A 20,911-nucleotide genomic window follows, 5' to 3' on the forward strand; every position below is an offset into this window, starting at 1 on the left:
CGAAGAGTGATTGCGGCGCGAAAACACCAGCAAACTGCACGAAATACTGCTGCGAGCGGCCCGAAGCGTTGCCAGAGCGTCTGATCTGAAGCAGCCAACAAAAATGGCGGCTCCACCGCAGAGTTAAATGGACCGCATCGCCGCGGGTGAGGGGAAAGAAAAAAGAGGAGGACAGCGGAGAAGGAGGGAGCAGTTGGCGCTACCTTAGTAATTTTAGGGACCTTAAGCCGCGGAGCGTTGTCCGCCGTTGATTTGTTTTGGAACGTATTTACACCTGGGTTGCTTTTGTAGCGTAAGCTACTCTGGCCGAGGTTGAGCAGTTTAGCGTTGACCTTGAGGGCCGTGCTGCGCAAGCGCGAGGAGGATAAGATTGGATTTGGATTGGATTGGATTAAATTGGTTTGTATTGTAAATCCAGTCCAATTGGTGTACGGGTGTGTAGAAAATTGGGTCTGCACATTCGCCGATCTGCGCATTCTAGAGGAGTGACGTCATAGCCGCGGCAGACGCACTGGCGCCGGCGCGTGCCCAGGTGCGCCCCTCCGCTGCGCAGTAGCCCAGTATGAAGCTGCGCCGGAGCAGCTTGATAGCCGTTTCTCGTGGCTCCTGGAGAGCTGCCGTGCTGCGCATGCGCGAGGAGCAGTGACTGGACTGGACTGCACTGGACTGGATTCAATTGGATTGGACTGGATTGGACATCGTTTTAGCAGAAGTAAGCATGATAATCAGCTTTACTAGACAACCAGGAAACCTAAGAATAACCAGCTGAACCTTAGCTCACGCTACGTATATCCTGGCAAAGGCAAGCTAAGCCATTGATAATTTTTTTGTTACGGTAGAAAATAATCGTTTCGTGAAAGATGGGGTATGCTTGACAAACAGGGTCACGTACGACAACGTCGCTTACGCCAATCGATCAGAGTCGTATAAGACAACTCCAAAGCGGCAGGCTGCTGTGCAGCTAAAACAAGCGTAGTGCGCCCAGTATCAACAGGGGTGCACAGCGAATTCTATGTTTACGTGTATTTTCTTACCTTTCATTGTTTATCCCACCTTTCTTACTGCTGTAAAATGATTATGCATCACATTTAAGCGCAAATAGCTCGTTCGGCAAGCTTATAAGCCCTGCGTAATCTGCGTTTGCTCTAGCCAGCCTGTGCCAATCGCACTGCAGGGCATAGGACTTCATAGGTTCTGTTGCGGGAAAAGAGCGAGTGGGTCTCTACGCCACTCCAGTTTTTCCTGATTAGACAGCTTATTTGAACGGTGTGTGCGTTAAAAGTGGTGTCAATATGATTATAACGAGGCAATCTTTCAAATGAACCAAACTTGTGCTTTGTCTGCATGGCCCCTTTATTAAAAAATACCTATTGGCTCAGTAAATACGAAAATCGAAACTAAAATGGTCAGCCGCCACCATAGAATTAATTAACAGGCGATTTTTTCCGAGTCATATTCAAATTCGGTCGCCGCGCGCCGAATGGCCGTTCAAATGCAGGTTAGACAGCGTCACGTGACGGCTTTGTGGCCGGAAAAACTTGGTGCTAACGTCAATAAAAAACCCGTGACGTCGAGGACGTTTGCATCCTCTGCTGCGATTGCACATGGTCCGCACTCTACTGCGCCCTAGACATGTCGTGTGAGTCGTCAGACTCGGATGAGTCGCTGCCGCCCGAGTTTTGTAACATCGTTGCGGCTCCAACCGGCGCATACGGTGGTCGCAACAACTTGCCCCCTCTCTTCCGAATCAATCCTTTCGCTAAAAGCAAGTTCCACATGCAAGAAAGTATATGTTAGTGGGGCGAAAAATTTTGCTATGGTTGTTATCAGCGCTGATTTTAAAAGCGGCCGTCAGATATCTGCCGTAATGCTAAGTCTACGCTGAAAGGCCGCGGAGGTTCGATTGCGGCGCACGGTGCGGCGATCGGCCGAAGGATAGCGCTACCTGCGCGGAATAATCAAAAGAGGCCACGGCACATGTCTTAGTCACCGGTCGCTCAAATAGCAATTATAGCGAAAATGTAATGTGGTATGTAAGGCCATCGGGTCTTTAAGGTGGAATAAATGAAATGAAATGAAATAAAGTTCCACTTGCGAAAAAGAGGATGATAGTGTAATGAAAAGTTGTGTTAGAGATTGTTATTCGCAGTTGCACATATAGCGGCAATCAAATATCCGTTACAATTCTAAGGCTAAAGTTCCATCACCCGAGCCGACCACAGCAACGCGAGCCGGTTGGAGGCTCTTGAAACTCGCCGCGCGTGAGCGCGTTGCGTTAAGGATCCCCAAACATCTTTGAGGCCCCCAACGCCACGCTCCATTTTCTAATGCTGCCTAATGCCTAATTCTTTCCACCCCGCTCGTACGGCATGTCCTCCGTAAACATCGAGATCTGCAGGTAGCAGTCATCCAAGAGGTGCAGCGAGCAAACTTTGCTAGCCGGCTTCGGCGACCAGTTATTTCGGGCGCCGCCGTGCACGAACACAGACCTCGTTTCGCGTAGCTCGTCATCTCGTGGAAAATAATGCATCTTGGCGCCATCCGTCAATTTCCTCGGGCAGGCTTCCGCTGAGGAGCACTTCGCATTTCGTGAGCTTACCACAGCAGAACTTTGGCGAGCTCGGCGACACGCACAGGCCGCTGGGCCAAGACACCACGCAGTTTTCGGAATCAGTGCAGGGGAACACCCTGCGCTAGCCATGAACTCAAGAGCAAAGACGTCGAAAACTCAAAGTGAGCAAAGTGTACGAGCCTTGCTCACAGAGGTATCACGGGTATTACAGCCACGCGTCCTGCCGAAACGAGACTAGCGACACCCGTGAGCAGCGCAGGATATCGTTTCCGGTTCCAAAAACGACTATATGACGTCACCCTGAACCAGCCATAAACGCCGGGAGAAGTTTCGTCACGCCCATAGCGATTTCGCTAGTGCTGCAGATTGCTGGTAGCTTGCACCCGGGCAATTAAAATCGATTTTCGGTGTAATTCCAGCCTCGGATCGCTGCAGAAATTTTTGGGAGGCATCTGTACTTATTACTGTAATAGTTGGTAGGTCTAGGCTTCCTGAGTTTGTGTCAGTACTCATTTAGGCTAAATTTAGAAACTATTGTGGCATTCCTCGTAACATGAAAGCCGACCACGTTGCCGCAAGAGCAGCTGAAAGAAGGAATATTGACAATACTCAAGACATTATCATGACATGAAAACCAACAGTAAAACACAATCTCCTTCAGCTTTGGCTAAAAAGATGGGACAGAAAAGCAAAAAACACGCTTCACATGGTACAGCATGGAATGGGCCGATCAGCTGCCAGGGAAAATAGCAGGGTCCTCGGGGTCTGGTCCTACACACATGGCACGCATTCCTACCTCCTCACTGGCCATCAGCCGCCGAACTGTGCAAAGTGTGGCGGGGGGCTTTCTGTACGCCGTGTGTTTGGTTGAGTTCTGCGCTATGGAACCTGAAAGGAGACTCCACTTCCTCAAAAATATCGCAACTATATGCCAGGGCACCTTGCGATTTTTTTATCAGATTCTTCTGCGTTCGTGTTCATTAGAATTTTAGAATACCTCAGTGATATCGGTTTTGTAAAGGTGATTTATTTTAGCAAGAAACATCAGACCATCTTTCTGAATCATTGCTTTCCTCGGTTGTCCACCTCACTACCTTACTCACTTGTAATGTCTATTTACCTTGGCCCTATGCGCCATTGCCTCACTGGAAGTCTCCTCACTCATGTTTTGAAACCAGCCCTTTACACTGAAGTAATTTTATGCACTATTCGCCCCGCTTTCGTCAACACAACTAGGGGAGAGTCGGGAGGAATGGGACACTTTTCACAAATGCATTTTTAGTTTTGTTTATTTTGAACGCAAAAAGATGGTTGATGGATTATAGTACAAGTCGGAACAAGATGCGCAAATTCTGAGAAACACGGGCTACTGCCACTTCTAGCGCCACTGCAAAAAAATAATTTCTAACAGCTAAAATCTGTCCCATTCCACCCGTCCCTTCGGGTGGAGTGGGACATCCTTTGGGAGGAATGGGACGCCAGTAAAGTATCGGTCCCAACGTCTTCAGCGGACATTAAAAGCCGATAGTTCCACATCAAACTTGAAGCAAGCTTGCAGGCGCTTCGTTCCCCCAATAGTTTTTGGCCCTGGCAGCTTCATCACAATATCCGTCATTGGCACAGTCCCTATATCTTTCTGCGGAGGAAAGTAAAACTTTGAGGTCTCTTCTTTCTTTCGGAGGAACTGGACAATGACGTCAATATTGTCACTACTTTCGACTCTACCCGTGTAATAAACGTCAGATTTTTTCTTACCAAATCTGACGAGGACAAAATCGCCTTTTTTCACTTGAAAAGTTTCGTTTGGGCAATCGGCCTCAGAAATGTCCCGCCTCTCATTATCGGAACCCGACATGTCACTGTCTGAATCATCAAATGCAATGGCAACAGTGTCGTCTTCACTTGAGGAACTGAACTCCTTCTGAAGTCGCCGTTTCTTTTTTGGGCGGGTGGTGGCGACAGTCTTAGCTGTGATAAGCGCTCTTTTTTTCAGACTCTGTCGTGCGAGCCTCTCTGTAGCTTCTTGTTCAATCGCATGCTTCTCGGGTGTATCCGTAAGGACTTTTGTCCTACCTTTCTTCCTTCCTTTTTGCCCTGTCTTACGCGGTGCAGCCTTAGGGTAGGGCCTTAGGTCACTTGGAACAATCCGGCTGGGAGATGCAGTTGACGTCGAGGCTGCGTTGCCGACAGTAGGTGGGAAGACATCTGTAGAGACGTTGCGAGCTCCATGGCCGTTTGTCTCAAAGTTCAAATCACTTTCCAGTCGGCTTGCGCTGTCCGTTTTCTCGGTGATGGTGGCCGTCTGTCGTGACACCTCTACGCTTACGGACGTTTCGGGTCTGTCAGTGACTGATGACATCATGTAGTCATCCGAAGTGAAGGGCTCGCTATTGAAAGGCCAAATTCCAGTTTTCTGAAAGCCCGAGATTATGTTCTTTTGTGTCACCGTTAATACGTAGGCGGATCCAACTAGTTGTGCAACATTGTGGATGGAGATGGTCTTCCCGGGGTTATTTATGAGCCAATCATTGCAAGCAGCGTTGTACCGAGATTTAAATGGTCCGCACACGGACACATCCAGTGGCTGCAGGCGGTGGCTACAGTGTGGGGGAAAGGTCAGAAGAATGACTCCGCTCTCTTTGGCCTTGTTGATGGTGTTGATGCTCACATGGCTTTCGTGATTGTCGAGAATTAAGAGAATTGGTTCCTCCTTCGAGCACTTCGTATGTCTCACAGTGTGCTCTAATGCCAACAAAAACAGTTCGCTGGACATCCATCCCGACTTGCTTGCCAAACCGAGGCTTCCTGCCGGGGCGCCTTTCAGAAAAAAATCTTTAAACCTCACGCGTGGAAAAATGAACACTGGTGGCAGGGCGTTTCCGATGGCATTAACAGTGCACAAAACAGTCACCAGTTCGCCGCGTTCTGCGGATGTGACCTGACCGATTTGCTTTTCTCCACGTGCTGCTACTACCTTTGGTGGGTTGTGTGCAGTTGTGAAGCCCGTTTCATCACAATTGTAGATGCGGTCCGGAGTTAGCTTGTATCGGTCGTAGACACTTTTCAGGTTTGAAAGGAAAGCATCGACGTTGTTCTTATTGAAGCTTGTTGCCCGACCCAGACTGGTCGCTTCTGGCGATCGAAGCGATAGCTCGGGATGGCGGTCCATAAAGCCCATAAACCAGTCTCTTCCAGCTACCTTGTTCTGTTCCCATGACGCCGGGCACTTCCGGTTTAAGGCTGTTGCAAACTCGTACGCCAGTGAACGAACTTGCATTCTCGTAAGCCCATAGTGCATTTTGCTTGCTTTCAGCAAATATTCTTTCAAGACCCGGACAAAAAGTCCAACAAGACTTTCCTGTTTGGCTGACAGCACGCCTGTGGGGCCAATAAGAAATTCTGTCGGCACTCTATCGTTCCAATAGCCTAGTCTTCCAACAGGGAGCTTAACCTTGATGGCGTTTGTGGGACCAATAAGAAGCTCTGTCGGCACTCTATCGTCCCAACAGCGTAGTCTTCCGACAGGGAGTTCAGCCGTGATGGCGTTTACCGCCTCGCCAACACGATCAGTGAACGCCAACAGACGTCTTGTTGGTAATCAGCGGCGCGAGCGCGCCATCAGACAGAACCGACAGACGCCCTGAAGGTGTTTTTAGGGCCTAAACAGCAGCGTCTATGTCTGGCATAGACGCTAAACGTCAACGTTTGTGTTCTGATTTTTCCCTTCAATAAGTAACAGTCAGACGGACGATAACATAACGATGTCAAGATATGCTTTGGCTCATACCACGGCAAGCACAATAGTTTGTTTGCAGCCTCGGTTGCTCTTCGTCAAGAGCAAACTGAATCGGCTGTACAGCTTTCTTCGAGGGCGTGTATGCAGGGGTTCTATCTTCCTTTTTTGCGCAGGCCGCCCGGGGCGGCCCCTGTAAAATCTTTTTCGCTCGTCGCTGCCGTCCACGGTACCTGTTTGCTGTACCTATTATGTCGCCGCCACTGCATGATTCGGTCGCTATCTAATATTGCCTTGCATTATCCCCACTTGTTACGAATTCAGAGTTTTTCGCACTGTTAGCAGTCGTTTTACACGACGGGTTTGATGCGCCTGACATGCCCGGAGTGACATCGCTTGTAGTATTAGCGCGACGTTGCTTGTCTGCAAGACGGTGCCGGACAAACAAGCGTTATTAACGCCAGAATTCTAGCGGCACATTCCATTTCATTCGTGGCTACCGTGGCTTGCGCAGAAAAGGTCGGGTTGACCTGCGATAGCTTTTCTTGAGTCTAATAAGGGAGCTTTGGCTCAATCGCTTGCAGCGCTAGCAATGTGGCCTCGTCTGCAAGATCGGTGCGTGAGAAATAAGCGTTAGGACAGCCAGAATTTCAAAAATGCAGCATAAACTAGACACAAACGACAAGATTCATTGACAACTTACGTACGTATACAGTTGTCTTAGGCGAGCCCCGACCGCTCGTCAAGATAGCTCAGTGGTAGCGCGTCCGCTTACTGTTTTGAAGGTCGATGGTTCGATTCCTCGTCGAACCTCGCTTTTTTTTTTTTTTTTTTTTTCGGGCGAGGATTTTATTAGCTCTTTTTTTTAAGACCAGGGTAATCGCCTGTTGCTTGCTTTCCATCACGCCGACATTTACCACCCTCTTCCTAAACCCAAAGTACCTTGTTGTCTCGCCCCTTCTCCCTTGAGAAGCCCGCCGTGAAAACAAAACCAAAACAAACGTCGAAACTTCTTTACAATATCAGTGTATTCAGTGTATTCACATGTGTATTCACTTTTGCGTTTAGAAACCTCAAATTCAAGTTATAAACACCTTTCAGACTTTGAAATCAGAAAGATAGTTACCAATATTACAGCACTAACACAATTTCTGTCAAACATAAAGGTGCTGCTATTGAAGTCTGGCAACTATCTCTCACTTTTTGCGTGTTTGTTCATGGCGTGCTGTGCTGAGTGGTTGCTGGTTCAGTTATATCTATTTCAAGCTTAAATCATAGTTATAAAAGCTTTATGGGTGATGTCTACCCTTCCAACCTACGCGTGTGTCGAACATGGAGACCCGGGAAGAACGATCATCGCCGCATAAAATAGTGCGCCTCAAAAGTGGATGACATTGCGTTCGAACAAAGCCTGCTGCCTGTTCGTGTCCGCGAGATGAAGACGACAGTGAAGGAGAATTGTACGTTGGAAACATCGTTTTTGCTAGGGTAAGTACGCATTTTTTATTATTCTGTATTTGGTTGGAACGAGTTCAGTGGTTCACTAGACCCCCATCATATTTACTCTGAGAGCCTAGGTGATTTAGCATACTTGTTTCGCGCCCAGTCCACCGTTTCCGCAGAAGTCAACATCAATTTACGCTGAAGCTAGACCTTGGCTACGATGCTCGCGCTGTAGTACACGGCTGCTAAAAAAAAACAAAAAACAAAAAGAAAGCGTACACTTGATTCTTTGGCTGGCGTCTCGTAGGTGGTGTGAAGTCTCCCCCCCTACCCGAATTCCGTGCACTGCGCTTCGCAGCTATTGCGCTCGCGAGACCGGCTGCCGCCGTTGCGACCTTGCGGTCTTCGGGCCGCGATATGCGTGCTGTTCTCGTGACGCTCGGCCACAGCGTCGTGAAATCGCTCGCCAACGCACCCCGACAGCGTACGCGTCGGCCGGGTGCTGGCGGAGTTGTGCTGGAAGAAAAGCAGGCAAGAGATGAGGACGCAGGAGGTGTAGTTAAACAGATGAGAATTTACAAAGTGCAAGTGAGAGAAAATAGTATACAAGGGCAGGAAACGGTGAGAGTTCGGGCCGCGCGCCAGCGAGCGAGTGCGGCGATTTCACGACGCCTGAAGTTGCCGAGCTTGACGAGTCCGGCACGAATATGACGACGCCCGTCTGAGAGTTCATAGAGGTATAGAATTCACATACGTGCAAATTGAAGGTGAAATGCGCGCATATGGCCTCGCAGGGAGCTAGCATAGTCTCGGGGTAATGGGGGAGATTTCACAACGCCTGCCGATTCCGTCAGAGTAGCTCTCGGGAAGTCTGGGGCTTGATATCAGAGGCATATTTATTGTTTAAATTAGTGCAGAAAATTGAGCCAATTCGCAAGTTCTCATTTTCGCAAAACCGCAGGCCATACAGAGACTAACAAGAAAGCTGTAGGCACTCACTCAACTCGATTTATATTTGAGAATTGAACGTGCAGATACAAGTCAGACATTGAAATGGAGGAGCCTCAACTATCACACACCGGAACCTATTGAAAGCAAGGGATGCAGATTAGCTGCTAGCATGCGTTCCATGCAAATTAGCTCAGCAGTGAGCTTTGCATATATCATGCATACCCCACTCACAGTACCTGCGGGTCTATTAAATACATTGTTACTGTGACCTAAATTTCACTTGGGGTGTTCCGGGATTGTTCTTATTAGTGCCTTGGAGGTTACTGTCTTTAAGCGATTAAAAATCTACTTGATGTAAGCATTCGTGCTTTGTGTGTGCTCTTCTTGTATTTCAACAAGTGTCAGCACACTCAGATTATGCACCTGCAGGTGCTGCTGCTGGCTGTCCTGGGTCGGCTGCCTTCCAATCCAGTTTCAAAAGCTTTGCCAGGGCCTCCCTTGGCCAACCGACACTGCACCTGCTGTACCCAAGTACTGCCTGGCCTTTCGTTGGGGCTCTGTACGCTTTGCCGCCAGGAATGATCATTCCTTCATCCATCATCTGGCCGCTTGGACCACCCATTCAGAAGCCAGCGCATTTGCTCGACACATCGGTCCAGGCACTGCTGCCATACCGGTGCACCCACCAGTTATGTACTTTCAGGTTAGTTATTGCATGTTGTGGAACCTGCCATGATGTATACCTGTTAGCAGTGCTGTGGCCTCTGATTATTTGAAACATTTTCATGAAGCAGTGTTGTGCGTTTGGAGTGTGTCATTGCTTAGCAGAGATCTTGAAGAGAATCTGGGGCCGATGACTAAAAGGCAAAAAGAGAAATTGGACTGACTTTGAAGCAAGTATTCGTATGTAATCAAGCCAAGCAAACATTTAGGATCTTTCGATATGGTTTTGAACTTGCAACAAAAACTGGTGTGGAACTACTTTCCATTTTAAGTAAGCTAACAATTTTATCTACTTCAGATCATACTGGTATTAATCATACTATACCGAAAAGTACATCCCGCAGTCTGTAGAATTCCGACAGCGCTTTTTTTCGCAGCCTCTCATGACAGGCACTATTCTCAATAATTGGAAGATAGTCGAGGTAGCACCAATCTTTAAATCTGGAGACTGTACTTCACCATTAAATTTCCCTAACAAGCACCATATGCAAGGTCGGGGAGCGTTTCATCCACTCTCAGGTGGCTAATTATTTATAAAATCACAATATCACATTCGAATATCACCACGGTTTTCACAAGGGTTACTTGAGAAACACAACTTTCAGTATTTGTTCACGATCGACATTGATCCATTGACGCAGGCTTACAAACTGCGGTAGTTTTTCTCGATTTTTGTAAAGCATTCAATCGCATTGCACACCACAGACTACTTTTCAAACTTCACCCTAATGTCCTCACTTGAGCGAAAGATTTTCATTCTTCTCAAATGCAGTTTACTTCTCCTAATAACTGTATACTTTTGGTCGTGCCACTTTGTTGTCCCCCCAGGCAGGTTGCTTGGTCCTGTCTGTCTTCCATGTTGCATATCCTCCCATGTAGGTCTATTTGCAGATGATGTTGTAATTTATCACACAATTTCTTTCAACTACTACCGTCAATACTTTCAATCTGATCTTAACACAATTTTAACTCCTGGTGCTGCAAATGGCTAATGTCGCTTATCTCTAAAACAAAGTGCATGACTTTAACGGTGGCAAGTCTCGAATTGTAAACACTTACTTCATTAACAACAGCCTGATTACCTCTTGAGACAAAGGTGTTTTGGTAGGCCGGTAGGGGAGGGGGGTTGCATGGTGGATTTCAAAAGGTAGATCAATTGGGAAAATAAGACGTGTGATTAATATTTTCATTTGCACTCCAAAGCTCGCTTTATTTCATATGTTTAACTGACTGCAGTGGCTAGGGTGGTGTCCTGTGGAGGCGAATGTTGGTTAGATACCGCTTGGTGTGGCCGCTTTTCAGATGGAGGCAACACGTTAAGACGCCCGTGTTTTGAGATTTCGGTCCGCGCAAAAATACCCAGGTGGTCAAAATTAATGCGAAGCCTTCCCCTACAGTGCTCCCCATATCCCGAGTGTAGCTTTGGCGTGTTAAACCACCGTTTTTTTCTTTCTTCATGTTTTTGGAATATTACCTGCTGTAGCAGGTGCAACATAAAGGTGAAATTATGCATGTTTCCAAGAGCTAAATATAAAGGCCATATTGAAGTGCGTTTATGGGTCTATCTCATAGCAGTAGTGAAAGGTTATATACTCTGGTGCAGGTTAAGAACGGCAATGGCTCATGTAGTGTAGTCCAGTGTTTGACAAAATGCCGTGTAGGCAGGTAAAAGCATTATTGCAATGATGAAACGTAGGTCACTGACCAAGTCAAAAAACCCATTTAACGGTTTGGTGCTTGTTCACGGTGAGCATGTGTCGTGGAAAACGAAGCTATATATTTGGCATTACGCAGTGCAATGAGTTTGCATAGATATGGTGCGGATTGCCATCCATTATATTGATAATGTTGGGCGTCGTCTGAACGATGAGGGACTCGAGCAGTAATCGAGAAGATAGATTGCACTCAGTTGTCAGTAATTTCGCCTTGTTCCAGTCGACCACGTGTCTTGTCCTCTCACGGTGCTCTGCCAGTGCACTTGTTTTTGCATGGCCCTTGTTCACTTCGTTCCAGTGCTGCGTTAATCTTCTGTGCAGATTACCTGTTTCGCCAATGTACACTGATTTGCATTCAGCGCATGGAATCTAATAAACAACACCCGGAAGCTTGGAGCGTGAGAGGGGGTCCTTCACGCTGACAATGTCAGAACGCAGCTTGCTAGTGGGCACATGCACGATGTATGCACTGCGTTTCTTGAAAATGCGTGCGAGAGTTTCACTGATGTGTGGGACGTAGGTAATTACTGCACGTTTGGATGCAGTCCTTGTGGCTGCCTAAAGCATTGTATTCAAAAAGAAGCTAAGAGGGCGACTAGCAGGAATCCGCATTGACATTAGCAGGCAGAAGGGTCCACAAGGCCTGTGTCAAAACGTGCTGCAATTCTCGTCCTACACATCAATCAAGCTTTTGCACGCATTTTCAAAAAACACAGTGTGCACATCGTGCACGTGTCCACTAGCAAGCTACGTTCTGACATTGTCAGCGTGAAAGACCCCCTCTCACGCTTCAAGCTTCCAGGTGTTGTTTATTAGATTCCGTGCGCCGAATGCAAATCAGTGTACATTGGCGAAACAGGCAATCTGCACAGAAGATTAATGTAGCACCGGAACGAAGTCAACAAGGTCCATGCAAAAACGAAGCCCAAACCAGCCCTGACACCAGAGAAGGTCACATCCCTGAAAGGTATTGCATGTGATATCTGGATCAGAACTCATAGCTAACTCATAATTTAGCAAAAGCAAGCATCCCCTAATATGAAACTTCTGGCACAATAAATGGTCTCACATATGAGAGTTTTAGCAGTCCGTCCGTTCCGTCACGTACGTAGCTAGCGTGTTTACCGGGACCCGTCTGGGCACTTAGGCATTCTTCACAGTAGGGGGATTAGTTCCGCACGCCGGCCGCTTCTCTGATGGAGGAGAAAAGCAAAAACGCCCGTGTGTACGAGATTTCGGCGCACGTTAAAGATCCCCAGGTGGTCAAAATTAATCCGGAGCCCTCCGCTACGGCGCGCCTCGCCTGCGTTGCGTCGTCGCGTTAGACCCTACAATCAATCAATCAATCAAGTTCCGCACGCCTGCCTTCGCCATGTCCGCGCCTCCTCGCCCTTCCGCGCGCGCAGGCGCAGACCGGTTCCGGCAACCCTGTAACAACGGAACGACGGACTGCTAAAACTCTCTATTGTGCCTGAATGCCATTCATGAATAATGGTTTGCTGCGGGCCCAGCATGGGTTAGCTTGCAAGAAAAAATGCTACAGGGTATTAGTTTATTCCCCAAAGTGTTGCTTTTTACTGGCAACCTGTTTGGCAATATTTGTCACCCTTTTACCACATGGTCTTTTGTTCACATGGTCATTGAACCCCTAATTCTCTCTATCTACAGCTCTTTTTCAGATCTATGTGGCCAGGCTGCGTCTGCGGAGCCCACTGAAGCCAGGCTAAAGGTGGTGCAAAAGCACCTTTCGCAAAAGCACGGCGACATGCAGCGCAAATAAATGAGTGAGCAGCACAAAATGAACTTCTCTATTTTTATTTTGCTAAAAGGCCTACATACTTGCCAAACTTGTAAACCAGTGCCACACCTCACAGCATGTGTCCTAAGTCAATCTCGTCATCGGACCTATAGCTTCACCAACAGACTGCATTCAGACCGACAGACTGCATTCAGACCGACAGACTGCATTCAGACCGACAGACTGCCATCAGACCGACAGACTGCCATCAGACCGACAGACTGCCATCAGACCGACAGACTGCCATCAGACCGACAGGCTGCCATCAGACCGACAGACCGATATGCCGAATTTCCGGATTGGCTGTCGGTCCAACAGCCTGAATGTCTGTTGGGATTTCTCTTGGGGCTCGTACTTCATCTTCTGTTGTGAAGACCATTCCGCAGACCAAATTGGACTTGAACATGATGCCACCTGTGTCACCGCATTCTCTGTACTTCTTCACTGCTCGGCCAAGCGATGATTTTGATATTTCAAAAGATTCTGCTACGTCTCTTATACTTTTCTTTTCATCGCACACCAATCTCGCAGCATCCAGGATCAAATTGTTCGATGTTTGAGCTCTGTCGGGATGCTTCCTCTTGTAAACCCGCGGCATCTTCCTGAAAATGGAAATTAATAAAAAATTGGCAAATGTAAATATTCACGCACACCAAGCACGCTTAACTTCCTTGCATGCACGTAACAGCACTCCTATTGCTTCCTACTATTCACGTGCGTATTCCGGGCTTCTCGCAAATGTGTTCAGTAATCACACCTTTTTAGTGGAGAAACATTGCATTTTATGATGCCCCGTTGGTTTAGCGCGTCTTAACGTCAACTGTCGCAGAAACAGCCTGTCTGTTATTTAACATCACGGCACCAAGCATTTGTACACTTTAAATAACAAATAAACAAATAACTGCTTTCGGAACTAAAGCGGCACAGCATTGGAGCTTATTCGCTAGACACAGCACCAGCCGTATGGTGGGGAGGAATGGGACACTGTCCCATTCCACCCGCGACTCATATGTCCCATTCCTCCCCAGGTGGTGTGCCCAACGAAAAATACATTCAATGGCGAAAATTCTCTTGTTAGGGCTAAACTTGTTATTGCACGATGTACGACCCTAACGCCTGTTTTCGAAGAAAAATTGGTATCAGCATAGGCAGGGCGGTTTAAAATTGAGAGAGGTGTAATTGAGTAAGTGGATACTTACTTTTGACACGTGAAAAACGAGAGTTGTAGTCAGAGAAAGCTCCATCCGCTGAAGACGGCCACCATTACAGCCAGGCTATCGGTATGCTAGCGCCATCTCGTGAGCAGCCGATGAACGTGTTTGAACTAACTCCTGGAGAGATAAACGAGCTGTCCCATTCCTCCAACCGTCCCAAACCTCCCGACTCTCCCCTATGCCTCATTATAGCAACGGCTCTCTTTGCCTTCGGTGCCTTTGCGCCAAAAAACCCCTCTAAAAGAAATACTGAGACAGTTTACACGATTTTCAAGCAAAAAATTGTTTTAGTTTATTCTAATCTGGTTATCACACGAAGGTTAAAAGAGAGAAACTTTTTTATTCAACCTTTGAATCACACAAGTTTTTGTTGAAACTATGTGATGGATTATTGTACTTATTTCCGGCATAGTATATATAAAGGCAACATTTTGGTGGTTTCTTCTTGAATTCTTCTTTCACCCACAGGGCGCGCGCTGTTATTCCGTGATCTAAAAAATACCAAATATATATTACCCATGTAAGAAATTTCAAATATTCGTTTTAGAAAACATTGTATTAACAAAGCCAAACATTGCTGCCGTCTCCAGCCTGCAGGAGATAGCGAATGCCCCACACTTGCTTTATCGCCAATTTCTAGATATTGTTACGTGACGGTAGGACGCAGGAAATGAACCATGGAAGATGCGAGTGATGTATTTACACTATACAACACGATGTCGGCCATGAGAGAGCCCGCCCAGCTGGGTCTTCATCTTCTTCTCTGGAGATTGGAGATTGCTCTCTTCCTCTTTCCGTGACACGTCCCCCTCGTCGAAAGCGACCGTCCCCGTCGAGGCCGTCGGAAATGTACAGATGCGGTGACAATGGACGAAGAGAGGAAAAGTGGAAAAGTCCTTGCCGCCACGGATGAGGATAATGGTCGTGGTGAGAACAGGCCCCGGTGCATCAATGCCCGCCGACACAGTGAAACAACGTCCAAAGGCCTCGGAGATGCGCCGGAGTTCTGGGCAGGGGAACAGCGTCATCTTCTTTGTAGGTCGCGGCTGGTCACGTCATTTGTTCTCGGCAAGTCACAGGCTGGGGACACGGGGCTGGGGAATGGTGCGTCCATGGCTCACAAGGGCTGGGGCGGGCCGACGCATTCCAAAAGCCTTTCAGCGATGTTCAAGCAGCCGAGACGAAGCGAAGCTGGGGCCAGGTTGAGGATCAACTCCGCAACCTCCACCAAAACATGTTACGTGACGGCAGGACGCAGGAAATGAACCATGGAAGATGCGAGTGATGTATTTACACTATACTACACGATGTCGATGATGATGATGATGATGTCCTCAAATTTTTTGGCACGTACCCACAAGGGGGGATTGGCCAGGGCTAAACCGGTTAAAAACGTGGGGACTTCAAAATACTTATTTCCGGAAAGAGGCTGTAAAAGGAAACTTAGTTGTGAATGAAACCCGAATTACCCATTAATCAGCACCGCTTAGCAATTCAAACGACCTGAGGCAGAAAGAAAATTTTGAATGCAATTATATATATCCCTTCTTGCAAACCCCAGCTGTCGGCCACGAAAGAGCCCGCCCAGCAGGGTCTTCGTCTTCTTCTCTGGAGATTGGAAATTGCTCTCTTCTTCTTTCCGTGACAATATTTTGTTAGCAGAAATTGCACTTTGCTACTTCTACGCCAGTACCAATCCGCAAAGTAATTTTTTTAACCTCACTTCACTTGTATCGCCAAGTAAAGCAAATAAATGCAGATTGCGCGAAACTTCGGATTAAACGGATAGGCATTGGCACTCACATCTAGTACATGTTTGGGCTAGATTGATGTATTATTTACATTAGTTTAAGTCATAATGCGCCATTTTGTCAGCCGTGTGGTCTGAAAGCGATGGCGAACCTCTCGCAAAGAAACTCCCAGTAATAACTGCAAATACGCCAAAATTAAAAGTGTTTTCATAAAAAAAGCTCGCTCACGTTGAAGCCACGAAAATAGAAACAATTCGTCCTTAGAAACGTTTCGGAAGCGTGATACGCCAATACCTTACAGCGCTTCATTGACATTAAAAATAACCCATAAAACCAAAGTTTATTTCTTCAAAGAACGTAATAAGCTGCGCCTTTTGAAACCTCACCAGATTGACTGCCTCACTGCGCTACCGCAAGGACTTTTTCCCGAAAAGCTCCTTTGTCAGATTCTGAACAACCTAAAGCTCGCGACAGTTCCTAAGGGTACACTGAAGCGATTTGTAAGCACTGAAGGATTACTTGCGTAAATTGAAAAGTGGAGTCTTCAGACAATCTTTAGACCACTTTGGGTGCGTTTGCGAGAATTTATTTAGTACAAAAACCAGTTCGAAAGTGCGGCCCTCTGTTCTGCATATCATCCTTTCCTATTTGCAATGACGTTTCATATGAGGTTTACTCTTCCTGGGTTACTTTGACTGCGCCTACTGCGCGGCTCACCGACCCTCGGTCAGAGTCAGTAGGCCAGCCACGGACTTGTCGTTGCATTTCGTTCGCTCAGTTAAATATAAGCCACCAGAAGATCTGCGCGAGGAAAAATGTGGCTTTAGCTTGTTAGTTTGTATTAAGCTTAGTAAAGTCGATGAGGTTAAAGTAGCTCCACACGGGCCGAAGCTTCGCTGACTTTCCTTCACTGGGGCCGCACTAAGGTGCATATGCCTGCGCAACTGAAGTGTGCGTAGAGACCCTAAGGCCAAATAAAGGCGGGAGAAGAGTCAGCGAATTTAATATGGCTAGCAATGAAATAAAATAAACTGAAAATCCTGTTGTAATGCGCGAAAGCCAGGTGTGGGAGCATTTTTTGCGCCGGGTGAACAAGCACTGCGGTCAGCAGCACGGCCAATCATTATGCATCTCATTTCCTGCCTAAGAAACACAGTCACTAGTGATACGTAGAGATTGGATGTTTAGCATTAAAAAAGCGGTTTTTACGCACCAAAACTGGGCAGACCAAATAACTTTTAAGGGCTTAGACTTTGTAAATATAGGCACCATAATTTCTTACTAAGTGTAAATAATTTCAAAGCAGGAAGTGCGCGACCTGTAGCTACGAAAGGAAAAGCAATAATGTGATTATTTGTGGTGGCACAAATGCGGCAAAAGTCAAACATAGCCGTTTCATTGCCCCATACAACTCCTGTACTAATGACGCTCCGGTGGCATATTTCATAAAGCGCACTGCTAACATTCGTGTTCAACGGCCACTGATGCTTGCTCGAGCACCGCATATAGGGAAACCGGAGTGAAACAAAATACTTGAAAGCTTGCAATGCTGATTAAACAAGCGATACTTTATATCTGCCTGACTCACTAAATTATGACACAGAAAACAGATACAAATAATAGACACAAACGAAACGGAGACTTATAAAGAAATTGACATATTGTGGCAGAAGGTCTGTTAGGTACAACTCTGGAAATTTGTGATATACAATGATACAATCCGAATTGTACAGCAAAGACTTCCCAATACTGCCAAATACACTTCCTCACATTTCAAGAGCATTGCTTAAAATATGTTTAGCAGCAAAGCAGATTTTTGATGAAAAAGTATGTTTAGATCCCGTGGGCAGAGTGAATTTTTTCGCGTTAAGCAAATGTAGGTGCGCGGAGACGTTTCACGGTTGGCTCTTCAACAAACGTGTGATTGATGCTGGGCTGTTGCTTTGAAGAGGGAGTTGGACCGCATGTTTCCTGAAACAAGTATTCTACGGGACATGTTTGAAGAAATCTGTTTGGAGCGCACGCGAAACGTAGTAGAAATCACTGTAAAAAATCTGGAAACAGTAACAAGCTACATCGTCTCCAGATTTTTGTATTTAAAATATTGTGCCTCATGCCATTGAGAATGAGTGTCCAGTTTCCTTGTTATTGGCTTTTGTTTTTCTGAGACCTCGTCCAACTAGAAGTCGCCGAATCGGCGCAGTGGCTAAATCGTTGTGCACCTGAGCCAATAATGCCAGCACGTTTCCCGGCCGCGGCGGTGCCTTTGATGATGGACGCGAGGAGCGAAAATGCCGGTGTGTTCGAGATTGCGGCGCACTTTTAAGATCCGCAGGAATTCAAAATTCCTCCGAAGTCCTCGACTACAGCGCGCCCCATCACTTGTGCAGTGGCCGCGCGTTAAACCTCATAATCATTCAACCAATAGAAGGGAAGCTTTGACCCTAGAGGACAAGCTTTGACCCCAAGGAGTGCAGAACAGTCAGTGTTGCCAGGAAACATAAATAAGGGTCTCAAACTGCGCTGGAAAGCCAAACATGAGACTATATGGTGTTGAAATACCCGCAGGTTTCGAAAATAGCTATTTAAAAGCATTTATAAACATTAAAGCACAAACGCCGATATAGGCACTGATTACCCCCAAACAAACGCTAAAAAAGCTCTCCTTATACTTTAATTCGTGCTCATAATCAAAGTGCGGTGATAGGAGCGCGAGGAACAAAATAGGAATTTGAATAAATCCGGTCTCTAGTTATAAGGTATTCCTTGGGATTTGTGGTGCGCTTACTGCGCAAGCATGCTCGTTTAAAGGAGCCATGAAGGGAACAAACTTTGGTTCATTCGAAAGATTGCCTCGTTAGAACCATACTGACAGCACTTTTAACGCCAACTTCGCTCAAATAGGCTACATGATTAGGAAAAAAGGAAATGACCATGCGACCCACCAGCTCAATTCCCGCAACAGAACCTATATGTCACAATAGAATGCTCTGCGATTGGCGGAGGCCGGCAAAAGCAAACACAAGTTAGGCAGGGCTTACTAGTTTGCATAGTGAGCTATATGCCCGTTAAACATACTGTACATTCCTTTTATGACACCAAGAACGATGGAGTAAACGGTTGAAGTTCCGAACAAACACGCAAAAATGTACGCCAATGCGTACGAAACTACCGCCTGCCCAGCTCGACATCCCAGGCGGCACAGAAAGTGTGCCTCAAGACCGGCCCGTCTATGGCCGTTTTCTGGCATGTCCGGCCTGCATCCAGGTCCTGGCAGCCACTGATCATGCGTTGAACGGCCAACATTCGGCAACCAGTCCTTCGGTATTTTTCCGTCCGCCCGTTTCCAGACGCACAACGGCAGCTAACCGGCTGCCAGATATTCAGTTCTATTATGGTTGCCGATGTTGAGAAAGAGAACGGCCGAAGTACGGCCTTAGGGCATCCGTTTTTTTCTTCGGGAAGCGGTACTCGGCCGAAGCACGGCGAGCGACTGGCCACAGAATATGCGTATTCTTGCGGCAGTTGGTGTGCGAAAGGAAACCGGCCGGAGCGCGGCTGCCATGCATTCGTTGTTTCAACGGTGAACCGCGCGTCCGGCGGTAGAGAATTCGTTTTCTTCAGGCAACCAGTGTTATGAAGGATGCCGTACGGCCCCAGAATATACGTTTTTCATTCGGTTAGCTGTCCTCCGCCGAATTACGGCAAGCGAATGGCCACAGAATATTTGGCAACCGGTCTTCAAGAGGAGACCGGCCTACGTAAGGTATCTGCTTATACGTCATTTTTTCGCCAAACGACATACAGCCGAACAACGGCACGCGCCTGGGCGCCGAGAATTCATCCACAGACGTGTTTGGAAGGACACCGACGGGTTTTTTTCTGGGGGAGAAAAAGCCGTTAGGAAGCCGAACGACGGGACGCGTTTTTGATCCGCTCCGTGTTTCTACGTTTTAAATGAACCAACATCGTTTGTCAAACAGTAATGAGTGTTCTCGGTGAACGGGCAAGGTGCAAGGACCCAGTGGACATTAGAAGGGAACCGTTTAGGCCATCGAAATGTCTTTTGTTGCCACAAGAAGACGGGTGAGCTAGGCCTCGTCAGTCATCGCCGCTACCACGCCTCTGCCGCCGGCTTCGTCGACGCATCAGCTCGAGGCTATTCGCCCCCTCAAGAAATGGAGAGCATTGGAGACATCGACCCGGCAGAGATGTCCGATCCGAGATGGAGATGGTTCACCAAAATAACTGGCCTTCAAGGGCGTCGAGCAAGCGGCCACCACGCAGGAGCTAAACCGCCACCATGTCAAAGACTCCCCACCAAAGAAAGGCAAGTGCGAGCAAAAGCGCAAGTTATTCTGCTTACAATTAAACTGCGACAAGCAATGTCGCACTATGTTGTTGGTGATAAACGTAGAAGAGACTCGCTCGTGCATTGGTAGGACCAACTTCATGCCCTGCACTATGTTACTTCATGCCATCCTCGGCCTCGACTTATTAGGAGCGTTCGACAACGTACAGCACTCGGCAATACTGCGGCAGATGTCGCGCCTGAACATGGGCGAGCGATCCTTCCAATACGTCAAGGATTTTCTCACGGAGCGAACCGCGAGCATCGTGGCGGGAGACCTGGAGTTACCGACGAAGACGCTCGGCAGTAGGGGCACGCCGCAGGGAGCGGTGATCTCGCCGACGCTGTTCAACCTCGTTATGATCGGGGTGGCCGAACGCCTTGGCTCCCTCCCAAGGGTACGACACACCATATACGCCGATGACGTAACCATCTTGACCACGGGCGGCTGCGACGGTGAGATCGAAGAATCGCTTAAGCAGGCCGTCGAAGCGGTCGAAGAACAACTTCAAGGAACAGGCCTCCAATGCTCCCCGGCCAAGTCGGAGCTGCTGCTGCTGCGGCCGCCTCGAAGTAACAAGACCGACAACGACGAGCCGAACATCAACGTGCGCACGAGCGACGGTATCGCCATTCCCAAGGTCGACACCCTGCGCGTCT

General features: G+C 47.6%; 1 protein-coding gene and 1 long non-coding RNA gene across 2 annotated transcripts; one reads left to right on the top strand and one right to left on the bottom strand.

Annotated features, from left to right (window-relative positions):
- Nucleotides 1-3,811: 3,811 nt before the first annotated feature.
- Nucleotides 3,812-5,488, bottom strand: LOC144165059 (uncharacterized). Its single transcript, XM_077695209.1, has one exon. The coding sequence runs from the start codon at nt 5,343-5,345 to the stop codon at nt 4,077-4,079; it is 1,269 nt and encodes a 422-aa protein (XP_077551335.1). The 5' UTR covers nt 5,346-5,488; the 3' UTR covers nt 3,812-4,076.
- Nucleotides 5,489-7,522: 2,034 nt separating this feature from the next.
- On the top strand, nt 7,523-13,217 carry LOC144165270 (uncharacterized). The gene is made up of 3 exons (XR_013321429.1): nt 7,523-7,793; nt 9,129-9,402; nt 12,806-13,217. It is a non-coding gene; the product is annotated as an uncharacterized LOC144165270 (long non-coding RNA).
- Nucleotides 13,218-20,911: the final 7,694 nt, after the last annotated feature.

The sequence above is a fragment of the Haemaphysalis longicornis genome, unplaced genomic scaffold (assembly GCF_048455015.1).
Source record: "Haemaphysalis longicornis isolate Haplotype H1 unplaced genomic scaffold, Haemaphysalis longicornis Haplotype H1 scaffold_14, whole genome shotgun sequence".
In the NCBI taxonomy this organism is placed as follows: domain Eukaryota; kingdom Metazoa; phylum Arthropoda; class Arachnida; order Ixodida; family Ixodidae; genus Haemaphysalis; species Haemaphysalis longicornis.